At 43.3% G+C, this 12927-nt stretch overlaps 1 protein-coding gene across 1 annotated transcript in view; it reads left to right on the forward strand.

Annotated features, from left to right (window-relative positions):
- kiaa1109 (KIAA1109 ortholog) overlaps positions 1-12927 on the forward strand; it is a 236469-nt gene that overhangs the window by 28354 nt on the left and 195188 nt on the right. Inside the window, exons 4-5 of the mRNA XM_061895057.1 lie at positions 938-1016; positions 1106-1170. Of these exons, the coding sequence (XP_061751041.1) occupies positions 938-1016; positions 1106-1170 (144 nt within the window). The remainder of the gene's footprint in view (positions 1-937; positions 1017-1105; positions 1171-12927) is intronic.

A 12927-nucleotide genomic window follows, 5' to 3' on the forward strand; every position in this document is an offset into this window, starting at 1 on the left:
GAAATCTGTTAGGGTTGGATGTCCTTCGCCTCCACAGGGCCCTGATATTGTTTTTTCCCCACAGGGTACACCCTCTCCCCTGCGGGATGGACATTTTACCCATTGCGGCAGGCGAGTGAGGCCCCCTGTTATGTTCTCCCCATAATTTGCTGTCTGGGTGTTCGGGGGGGTGGTTGGTAACATTTACATAATAAAAAATCAATTGCAGGCTTCCCAAATGCTGTGATAAATTAAGCATGATGAGTTGAGCTTATGTCAGCATGTGGCCCCACTTTTAAGTCTTTTTTTTTTTCAAACACTTTTTTCAAACACTTTTTGCAAACGGTTACTTACAGTAAGTCATTATTTTAGTATCTCAGGTAACTAGGACTGTTTTGTTTTTACTTTACGGAAAACATATCGAGATATATATCGTATATTGCATTTCAAAAAATGGAGCGGAAAACACAACCAAAAATTGTAGGCTTCTTCACACGACAAAGCCGGCCGACGGCACCACAGTCTGTAGTCTATTGCCCCGCCCAGGCTGTGGTGGCAGTGACGAGGTGGAGACGTGATGGCGACAGGCCCAGTTACACCAATCCTTACACCCACCCGCCTTCTTCCCCGGTCCCTTCCCCCTGGAGAGTCACCACCTTAACTAAGTAATTTTCTGGGGGAAACACTGAATACAGTCAAATAAAATTGTGTACATTTCACAGGAATTATTTTTCTGCTTGGTTAATATTCATAATTATTAAAAATCACAACCTTAATCAAGAACATTTACATTTAGGATTTTTTCAAACCTTATTTCCTTCCATTCAACATTTTAATCAGCTCCAATCCTAACGGGGTGTTTATTCTCAGTGTTAAGTTCGACTGTTATGTATTGTTACGAACATGTGCTATTTGCACATGTTGTCAATAACAAAACTGATCTGCACTTTCTCCACAGGATCCTTCTCCTTATCTGTGCTGTCAGGAAAAGTCATGTTCAGAGATGTTTATTACATCAACCAGGACATGTCTATCAGGTAATCTGATCTCTTGCTTTTTGCGCTGATCTTGGCTGAAATACTGTCTGGTTGCACATACCAATCTTTTTAATAATTTTTTGTGATAGGATACAGGATGGCTTTCTCATTTTCCGCTGGTGGAAGATGTATAACCCAAAGCAGAAACAGCATGGTGAGCAAACTGTAGCAATCTTAGTGATCACTTGTATAGACTACAACCTTAAATCCAATTAACTTTGAAATATCTTAGTGTTAATTAATCTAATCATTGCTGTCGATAAATCACACATTTTTTGTTTAGTTCTTTGTGGTTTGACATTTCTGTCTTGGGGCTCTTTGCTGATTGGTCCTTTGTGTAGTTGTGTTTAATAATATTTGGCTGATTACTTACTTTTTTGTATAGTACAGGCCAAAAGTTTAGACACACATTCAAAACTATGAATGAACACGTGGAGTTATGTACCGGTACTTAACAAAAAAGGTGAACTAACTGACAACATGTTTTCTATTCCAGTTTCTTCAAAATAGCCACTCTTTGCTCTGATTACGGCTTTGCACACTCTTGGCATTCTCTCGATGAGCTTCAAGAGGTAGTCACCTGAAATGATTTTCACTTCACAGGTGTGCTTGAATCTCATTTAGAGAATGCCAGGAGTCATGGTTGTAAGATTCCATTCATGATATCTGCAGCAAGTGTGTTTGCTTGATATATATATATATATATATATATATATATTTTTTTTTTTTTTTTTTTTTTTTTTTTTATAACATTAAACTTTTTATTACATCTAATTGTACTAAATTCATGATTATACTGTAATGGGAGCAGAGATATGAGGGACTCGGCAGAATGGCAAGTGCACAAGTCAGCCTTGTATTTGTTTTCACAAAACTAGCACAGTTAAAAGGTAGGAGTGTGACACCGACTCTCAATAACAGCTCCTCAAACACTTTCTAATGTCTTCCTCACTCACAGACAAGGTCTAACACTGTGGGAAGGCCACCGCTGCCCACTGCTGCCCACACTGGGGAATTACGATTCACTACACAATATTCCCATTGCTGCAATACTTTACAAGAATATCTCCTGCATTTCCCGATCTACTGACTACTTTTATTCTCTTTACTGCCTCACTAGTTAACCTATACTTAAAAACGGTGTTCACTAGGCCTGCTGCGTGGCTAGCATAGCTAGCTTTGGATCTTAATAGCTAACTAGCCACAGTGCGCCTGAAAGCGTGAACAAATCAGTTGGTGTAGGCTGCACACGGCCTGCTAGCGTGGTTACCTCTAAGCAGCCAGTTAACCATGGTGCTCCGGAGAGTGACGGAGTTACAGTTTTATACGGAAATCTGAAAAAAATTCCACTTTGGTGAGGAAAATAGTGGAATTCCGCACAATAACGGACATCTAGGATGCCCGAACAAACACAGCTGAGCAAATGCTGCTCTGTTTGAGTGCTGACGTCACACATCACTGACAGGCATGGCCTTTTAAAGGCATACACACACACTCTGGTCTTAAGACACATCTCTCAACAGCATATGCCAGATGTTTTGAAGTTTGTTTTTTAAGTATCGCAATATTTACTTTGCTTAGTAATGAATTACATTTCATAAAGAGTAATTTTAAATACCGCATTTCCTTGAATTGCCGCCGGGGCGCTAATTAATTTAAAACCCCTTCTCACTCCTGCGCTTACCAAAGGCATGCGGTAAAAGTAAGCATGCGCTAATTATTTTAAAACCTCTTCTCACTCCGGCACTTACCAAAGGCATGCAGTAAAAATTTGAGTGTGATGTAAGTTTGGACCTTAAATCCTACTAAATAGCTCTTAATCTTCTTCCCTTTATGCGATTTCAAATTACCGGTATTGAAATCAGCCTCCTCCATTTTCAAAATGATGACAAGGGAAGTGTCACTCGTGACGTCACAAGTTTGACCAGGCGGTAATACTAAGCATGTGCTAAATATTTTGCGAAGCGGGTTTGACCCGGCACTAATTCAAGGCAGGCGCATACTATATGCCCTGCGGCAATTCAAGGAAATAAGGTAATTCACTTCCTCTTTTGGCAAAGTACTTGCCAAACGCTGGAAGTAATACATGTATGTGAGTCATTTGCTGTATTTAGAGTGCATCAATTTGATATCAGTTTTTCTTCATTTGCATGTTAAAATGGGGTAAATATTTTGCAGGTTGATCCTCGTTGTGGTTTTCGTCATGAGTGTTCTATTTAGGCCTTTGAACGGAAGTAAAATAATACAAAAACACCTGTATTGTTCCACAATAGAGGATTATTTTTTTTACAGAAGGGCTATCCAACTACATTATTCAAGGTGCCAAATTTCCAGAAAGCGGTTAGTCCCTCCAAAGCTTTGAACTACACTTGGGAAGGGTGTGGTGCTATGCCCTGCCTGGATTTGCCCAACTGGGCCGCCATTAAAATAGCCTTGACCTATAGCAGAGGTCGGCAACCCAAAATGTTTAATGAGCCATAAAAATAAAAAAAAATGTCTGGAGATTGCAGCTGAGATAGGCACCAGCGCCCCCCGCGACCCCACAGGTAATAAGCGGTAGAAAATGGATGGATGTCTGGAACCATAATATATTAAATGCCTAATATACAGTAAATGAAAGCAACACATGATGTAAGTGTCTAGCTATATTAGCCTACTGTCACAGGCACAATTAATCTTCGTTGACAGAAATGTTGACATTTTAATATTTATTCTACACATTTTTTACAACATTAGAGAATATTAGATAACTCCTGGATATTACTGGCTTAGATTGGGCAAAGGTATAGATGTTTGTGTCCAAGTTATTGGAAACGGCAGGCTGTCTTCTAGGTAACGTTTGCTGTGGTGCATAACGGCACGCAAACGACAATCAGAAATGCAGCCAATACTACATACAGATAATGAGACATGCAAATATAAATTAAATACACATAGGACATAAGTAAAATAAATTAAATGAGCTCAAATATACCTCCAAACATGGCATATTTTTGCAATATAGTTACAGATCACATACGTCACTTCCTGTCAATGGGAGAGGATGCAAACTAAAAGGCTCCGCTTTTGCTACCGGGTTTTGGATAAGTTTGAAGATGTTTGACCACTTATTTGTGATCACTGCCACAGGAGAGTTAACTGGCCTCTTTAAACTGATTTTGGTCTGTTGATAGGCACTAATACGCTGAAATAAGCAGAGTTGTAAGACCCATTAGCCTCAAGCCAAAGGCCCCTCACCACAATTCAAAGCGTTTGCATGACAACCATAAGATACGGCGAGTTTGTAGCTGTTTTAAAGTGCTTCCGACAACACAGAGTGATACAAGTTGACAGGCTGACACCTTACGTTGAGATCTGAACGGCTCAAGGTACCAAATAGTTGAAATAAACAAGTTAAAGTGCCGCAACTCGCTAAAGAAACAACTGACGTCAGTGACCTGCCACGATGTCAAAATCTAAAAGGAAAACTCAAATCTGGAAAGTTTCGGTGTCACCTGAATCAAATGATTCTCTGGACACAGGACACAAGTAGATGGGATTGGGAATCAAGACATGATGCTACAAAAAATAGTCCATGGAGAGAGTAGAACACAAAGTACATCTGGAAAGAGCAATACAAGAACTTAAAGTAGATTACACGGCTGACCTGGAAAGAGCAATAAGAGAACTTAAAGAAAATTAGAGAAAAGTAACAATAGAATCCAAAAAAAGATCTGTCCATCCCACGTAGGAACGGGTGTACCCTGTGGGGGAAGAACAGATATATGGGCCCGGTGGAGGCGAAGGACATTCAACCCTAACAGATTCTGGAGGGCGACCTCGGCGGGGGGGACTTGGTCCGGCAGTATTTCTTCACCTGCAGCACAATGCGCCGGTTTAAGCCTGTCTAGAGAAACGCATTCCCTGTGCCCGCCCATATCCAGCACAAAGTTTTTAGGACTGTTTTCCAGCACCCTAAATGGGCCATCGTAAGGAAATTGGAGGGGCGAGCGGTGGTTGTCGTGATGTAAAAAGACAAAACGGGCAGATTTAAGCTCTGATGGCACAAACGACTTTGGGAAACCGTGGTGCACCGGGCCGGGAGCCAAGGAACCCCTCGACAAAAAGGGAAACGGTCGTGGGGTACAACACTCAGGTAAAAATCCCGAGGAACGCGGAGTGGCTGACCAAACACTAATTCAGCTGAGAGATCCTCTTTCGGGGCTGAGCGCAACACGAGCATAACCCATGGCAAACGGTCAACCCAATTGGTATCCACGAGCGCAGCACGCACAACCGCCTTAAGCGACCGGTGACAACGTTCACATAAGCCGTTAGCTTGGGGATGGTAGGCTGTAGTACGGTGCACCTGCACACTCAAGGACTGCGCCAATGCTGACCAAATCTCCGACACAAACTGGGATCCCCTGTCCGAGGTGATATCGGACGGCGTGCCAAAACACGCAACCCAGGCTGACCAAAACGCACGGGCAACGTCTATAGAAGCAGTGGAGGAAAGAGGAACCGCTTTTTGCCATCTGGTGGTACGATCTACCATCGATAGCAAGTGTGTATAACCCTGCGTCGGAGGGAGGGGGCCAACTAAGTCTACATGCACATGGTCAAACCGCCTGACCGTAATCGGAAATGGTATCGAGGGCCGCATTAGTGTGCTGGTGGACCTTGGCGCGCTGACATTCCACGCATGCGGCTCCCAACTGCCTAACATCCTTCCTAAGGCCAGGCCAAACAAACTTGGCACCAACCAACTTGACGGAAGCCCAAACGCCAGGTTGCGACAGGGAGTGTATTGCGTCAAAAACTCTGTAGCGCCAGTCTACCGGGACAACCGGCCGAGGGCGACCAGTGGAAACATTGTAGAGGAGGGCGGGACCGCCATCCTGAACCACCACCTCCTTGAGCACGAGCGCTGTACCCTGACTTTTGAGTGCGCGGATGTCGGGTTCGTCGGGCTGGTCAGCGGCCATTTTCTGAAAAATATAAACCGAGCTGCACGGGGCACACAAGTACGCGTGAGAGACAGTCAGCCACAGGGTTGGCCTTACCGGCCACATGCTGAATGTCCGTAGTGAACTCAGAGATGGCCAATAAGTTACGCTGCTGACGGGCTGACCAAGGCTCTGTGACCTTTGACATGGTAAACGTCAGGGGTTTGTGGTCAACAAAAGCCGTGAAGGATTAACCCTCCAACAGAAAACGAAATGGGCGTGTTGCAAGATACAGTGCAAACAACTCTCGGTCAAATACACTGTACTTCCGCTCGTTATCTCGCAGTTTACGACTGAGGAACGCAAGTGGCTGCCACACATTCGCCACCCGCTGCTCAACCACAGCGCCCACGGCGACATTAGACGCGTCCGTTGTCAAAGCCACGGGCGCCGCTGAAACAGAGTGGGCGAGAAGAGCAGCCCCTGCGAGCGCGGATTAAGCCCTATGAAAAGCTTGGACTCGCTGAGGAGTCCATTCGAGGGAATCGCTAGCCCTTTTGTTCCGTAGGGCAACATAAAAAGCCTGCAGGAGGTGGTCAGCGCGCGGAAGGAACCGATTATAAAAATTAATCATGCCCAAAAACTCCTGCTTAGCTTTGACAGTGAAGGGACGAGGAAAATCCGCCACCGCCTGCACTTTTGAAGGCAAAGGGATCGCACCCTGCGACGAAATGCGATGACCTAAAAAATCAATCTCCGACAGCCCAAACTGACATTTTAAAGGATTGACGATCAGGCCGTGCTCGTCAAGACGTTTGAACACCTGTGTTAGGTGTGACTGGTGTTCCTCAGCTGAAGGACTCGCTACCAAATTGTTGTCAAGATAAACAAACACAAAATCGAGGCCGCACAACACTGAGTTCATCTATCTCTGAAATGTTTGTGCTGCCCCCTTCAGGCCAAAAGGCATACGCAGGAACTCAAAAAGCCCAAATGGGGTTATAACTGCGGTCTTGGGCACGTCCTCGGCACGCACCGGGACCTAGTGAAAACCGCGAACTAGGTCTACCTTCGAAAAAATGGCGGCGCCAGACAGGCGCGCCGAAAAGTCCTGGATGTGCGGGATAGGGTAGCGGTTGTGCGTTGTGATGTTGTTAAGGCGGTGAAAATCCCCACAAGGGCTTCAGGAACCGTCTGACTTAGGCACCATGTGCAAGGGCGAAGCCCACGGGCTATTAGAACGCCTAACGATGCCTAATCTCTCCATAGTAGCGAACTCCTCTTTAGCGATGGTCGATTTAGCTGCGTCAAGACGGCGCACGCGCGCATAAACCAACGGGCCACTGTGGGAATGAAATGTTCAACACCGTGTTTAGTGTCTGCGGTGGAAAAAGCGGGAGTGATTAATGATGGAAAATCTGCCAGCAAACGCTGAAAAACGTCACCAGATACCAAATAATAGCGTGTGTTAACGGTCCAAATCCCCCGCCTTACATGTAAAAGTTGAATAAGACCTAGAATTAATCAATCGGCGGTTAGCAACAGCAACAAGCAATCCATTAGCACACAGAAAATCCGTGCCATTAATGGGGACCGCAATGGCGGCGATGACAAAATCCCACTGGAATTTGTGTCCATGGAAGCACACAGTCACCAACCTTGAGCCCAAAGTGTCGATTGACGAGCCGTTGGTGGCATTCAGCAGCGGCCAGCAGCCACCTGTCGCCTTTTCCGCGTCCGTGGCAGGTAGCAGGCTGACTTGCGAACCGGAATCCACCCGGAAACGTCTCCTTGACGACGAGTCAGCGATGAAAAGCAGCTCGCTTGCTTCGTTGGCGCCCACAGCCGCTACTGAACGCCGGTGTTTGAGTTTTCCGGGGCCGTCAAGGAGCAGGGAGGAACACACGGCGCGGGTTTCCTGATCGAGGGCTGTTACAACAAATTAATACCAGGAGTCGTCGCCGGCGATTCCTTGCAGGTGCAAAAGAGCCTTGATGTGCTGGAACCATGATGCCGGGTCGCTCTGCCAGAACTCCGAAAGCTTTGTCCCCGCGAGGAATGCAGGGTGCTGGAGTTGGGGCGACATGGCCGATGAACACACAACTTCCTCTTCTGCGGGAAACATTGTCGGGGTCCCCAATGTGGCAAATGCAAGAAACACAGCGTTGTTTCTCTCAGGTCTTTATTATAAGACTGCCAACATGAGAATAATACAATGCAACACAATATGCACTTTTAAAGTGTGTCCAAGAAGACATATAAACCACACCCATTCTGCTGAGTGTGAGTATGGTCCTAGTGCCCGCCACAATGAATCAGGAATAAACGAATGAATGATATCATTGTGACAGGGCACCAAATTAAACCAAGAGCCTACGCGAAAGGTGTGAATAATGGAGGTGAATCAGATGAAATGGAGGTTTTTTCAGCAGAACAGCATGTGGTCAACTTTCTGCAATCAAAAGAAATTGAAATAAACATTATTTCCATCGAAACATGCATCCCACTAAACAGAAGAAACAACAACACCACTCCAGTCATCCTCATGAAACAGAAAATCTAAAATGGCACGGTTGAAACAGGGACAGAAACTGAAGGGAACAAATGTGTATATGAATGAGTATCTCACAAAATCTACATCAAGCTAAATTGAGGTACCAAAACAAGAGTACTTGTTGTCCATGGCATCAAGGACCTGGACAAATGTTTAAGTTGCTTCCACAACGATGATGATATTGGAGTCTGAAAGAAAACAAACACCTAAATTCAACACCAACACTACTATGTTCCAAGGGACCACTAAACAAGAGGACTTCGATTCAGTAGTGCATCCACCTACACCTTTAGAGATTATTGAAACATCAAAGATTGTTGAACAAAAAAATATGGAACTCAAAAAGAACAAAGATCACAAAAACAGGATTTGGAAAATGATGGAGATCCAGATACTTTTTTTTCTCCCACATCAGTAATTGTTTTTATCATACAGATGAACAATACAATAGCAATATTAAGTGTGATAACAAATGTTCAATTATTCATTTTAATAGCAGAAGCTTGTGTGCAAATTATAACAACATGAAGCACTTCTTAGAACAATTCAACGAACCCTTCAAAGTGATTGCTGTCAGAGAAACATGGATTAATGATAATAAACAAGGAATATATTTTGATCTGGAAGGATATGAACTAAACTACGCCAACAGAACCAACAAAAATTGACATACACGATGAAGAACCTGAACAACAGTGGTAAAACAAACATGTCATTTGCTATAGATAAAATAACCATTGAAATATGTCAGAAAAAAAGCAAAAAACATATTCATCAGTCGTATATATAGATCACCTAAGTCGAGTATAGAAACATTTGAAGATTGTGTAAGGGCAATTTACATGGACAATGGTCAAAAAATAATTTTCTTATGTGTGTCTTCAAAGGCCTACTGAAACCCACTACTAGCGACCACGCAGTCTGATAGTATAAATATCAATGATGAAATATTAACATTGCAACACATGCCAATACAGCCAGTTTAGTTTACTAAATTACAATTTTAAATTTCCCGCGGAGTTTCTTGTTGAAAACGTCACGGAATGATGATGTGTATGATGACGCGTGTTTGTGACGTTATTGGTTGGAGGGGTCATATTAGCCAGCACCACTTGCGGCTAAAATTTGTCTCTTTTCATTACACAGTATTTTGGACATCTGTGTTGCTGACTCTTTTACAATTTTTTCAATTAATAATGGAGAAGTCAAAGTAGAAAGATGGAGGTGGGAAGCTTTAGCCTTTAGCCACACAAACACACGGTGTTTCCTTGTTTAAAATTCCCGGAGAGGAAGCTTTACTATGCTCAGGACACAACGGACGTGACGAGGTTGGTACTACATGGGGATTGAACCAGGGACCCTCGGGTTGCGCACGGCCACTCTTCCACTGCACCACGCAAATAAGAAAATCTAATTTCAGTAGGCCTTTAATATTGACTTTTTGAAACATAACAAGCAAAAGTCCATTGATGACTTAATTGATAGAATGTACAGCATCGGTTTGTATCGTAAAATCACATAGCCAAGCAGAATCACAGGACACTGTGCAATCCTTATTGATAATATTTTACCAATGATTTTGATAATAACAATACAAGTGGTCTACTTGTAACCGACGTTAGTGATCATCTGCTAGTTTTTGCAATACATGATGGAAACTACAAGAAGAAGAACATGAAAGACAAAAATATTATGCAATGAGAGGAGTATGATTGCTTTCAAAAATGAGCTTGGAAAGCATAATTGGGACAATGTGTACAATGAACATGTTGATAAAGCATATGAGCATTTTTTAAACACGTTCATAATACTTTATGACAAGTATTGTCCATGGAAACAACTCTGTAGGGTTGTGATATAAACAACTGTAGCACTCTTGCTAATAATATGTGCCACACTGTGAAACCACACCAAACAAGAATGACAAACACATTTCGGGAGAACATCCGCACTGTAACACAACAGAACAAATACCCAGAATCCCATGTATCCCGAACTCTTGCCGGTTACATTATACACCCCCGCTACCACCAAACCCCGCCCCCTCCCCCAACCCCGCCCACCTCAACCGACACACGGAGGGGGGGGGGGGGTACTTGTGGTGTATAATGTAGCCCGGAAGAGTTAGGGATGCATGGGATTCTGGGTATTTGTTCTGTTGTGTTTGTTTTGTTACAGTGCGGATGTTCTCCCGAAATGTGTTTGTCATTCTTGTTTGGTGTGGGTTCACAGTGTGGCACATATTAGTAAGAGTGCTAAAGTTGTTTATATCACAACCTTCAGTCTCCCGTCCAAAGGCAAAACCCAGTAACTCAATTTTGGTCAAAACTGAGCTGATAATAATTTTGGAGTTCCTAGGTGATATGCTTTACATTAGTGTATGCGATATTGTAATTTGTTCCGTAAGTAAGCTGTTACGTGCATGGCAGGACCTAGCAACTACCACATAACCGCGTAGATACAACAGAAAAACCTAGTATCTCAAGGGACCAATCGGAGCTTCTTTGTCAGGCGCATTATTGTCTTTAATGAGACATTTGCACGAATGGGGGCCGACGGTCAACCTGATTATGTGATATTAGGGCACGAGGGGATATTTGGAAGATTGGCCCAGGACGTTGCAAGCACCTTCATTAAATGTATTATTCTTGATTCTTCCCCTTGCATACTGTTTTGGGCAGATAACTGTGGAGGTCAAAATAAAAATTGGACGCTGTACACGGCTCTTGCCCAATGTGCAAAAGCAGAATGGAGCCCACCCGAGATTGTGATAACATATCTGGAGAAAGGGCACACGTTCACGAGAGCAGATTCAATCCATGGCTCAATCGGCAGGAAAATGAAAGCTCAAGAAAACATCTATACGTTTGATGACTTTGTAAATCTTAGGAAGACAGCATCAAGATAGATTGCTTTTCCTTTGTTTTCTCAAAATCAGCTAGAAGTGAGTTACTAGGTTTTGCCTTTGGACGGGAGCAGTGTACCCTGTATGGCTGTTGAACAAGTATGCCTTGCAGTCGCTCGTGCGTTGAGTCTGCAGCCTAGATGTGGTCGGCCAGCATTGTCGAGAGGACGTTTAAGGCATTGCCATCACAGCACGCCCTCAATATCGTTGTCCGGGTGAAAATCTGAGAATGTTATCCTGGGGAGATTTCTGGGAGAGGCACTGAAATCCGGAAAGCCTCCCAGAAAAATGGGGGGATCGGCAAGTATGCAGCTGAGCCACATCAGAGTGATCCAAGAGCCGCATGCGGATCCGGAGCCGCAGGTTGCCGATCCCTGATCTACAGAGATACAAAGAATTGCTATTGCAACATCCAGTAGACACATGTAGAAGAGCTGTTTCTTTTGTTCAAAAATTTCAGGTTAATTTGTATACTTAGCAAACTCATCCCGCGGGCCGGATAAAACCTGTTCCGGATCAGGCCCGCGGGCTGTACGTTTGACACCCCTGGGTTAGAGTGTCCGCCCTGAGATCCTTACGTTGTGAGTTCAAACCCTGGCCGAGTCGTACCAAAGACTATAAAAATGGGACCCTTTACCTCCCTGCTTGGCACTCAACATCAAGGGTTGGAATTGGGAGTTAAATCACCAAAAATGATTGCCGGGCGCGGCACCGCTGCTGCCTACCGCTCCCCTCAACTCCCAGGGGGTGAACAAGGGGATGGGTCAAATGCAGAGGACACATTTCACGGCATCTAGTGTGTGTGTGACAATCATTGGTACTTTAACTTTTAACTTAAACTTAATCAAAATTACAGAATAAATTACTATTGCAATAATAAAAAAAGTGCAGAATCATTGTGTATGGATCGAACTAAAGCATTTGACATAATTAATCCCAATATTTTATTCAAACAATTAGAACAGTATTGCATCAGAGGGTTGGTCGTAAACTGGATTAGAAGTTATTTAACCAACAGGAAACAAAAAGTAAAACTAGCAAACACCTTTACAATGCTAAAGATATCCTGTGGTGTACCCCAGGCATCAATCCTACGACCAAAATTGTTCAATCTCTCTATGAATGTTAGTATTATTTGCGGGTTAATACAACAGTGTTGTGTTCAGGAGTGAACACACAGAAGCTAATACAAATAATAACAGAAGAAATTAACAAATTAAAAACATGGTTTGACAAAAACAGACTATCCTTAAACCTCAGTAAAACTAAAGTAATGCTATTCGGTAAAAGTAGAAGGGAAAGTCAAACACAAATATAAATAGACAGAATAGAAATTGAAAGAGTAAATGAAACCAAATTTCTAGGCATAATGATTGATGATAAAATCAACTGGAAATCTCATTTAAAAAATATACAACATAAGGAGGCAAGAAACACATCAATACCGGTAATTAATAAAGCAAAACATGTTCTAGACCAAAAATCACTCCATATTCTCTACTGCTTGCTGGTGTTAGTTACCAT

Source organism: Nerophis ophidion, linkage group LG03, assembly GCF_033978795.1.
Source record: "Nerophis ophidion isolate RoL-2023_Sa linkage group LG03, RoL_Noph_v1.0, whole genome shotgun sequence".
NCBI classification, from domain to species: domain Eukaryota; kingdom Metazoa; phylum Chordata; class Actinopteri; order Syngnathiformes; family Syngnathidae; genus Nerophis; species Nerophis ophidion.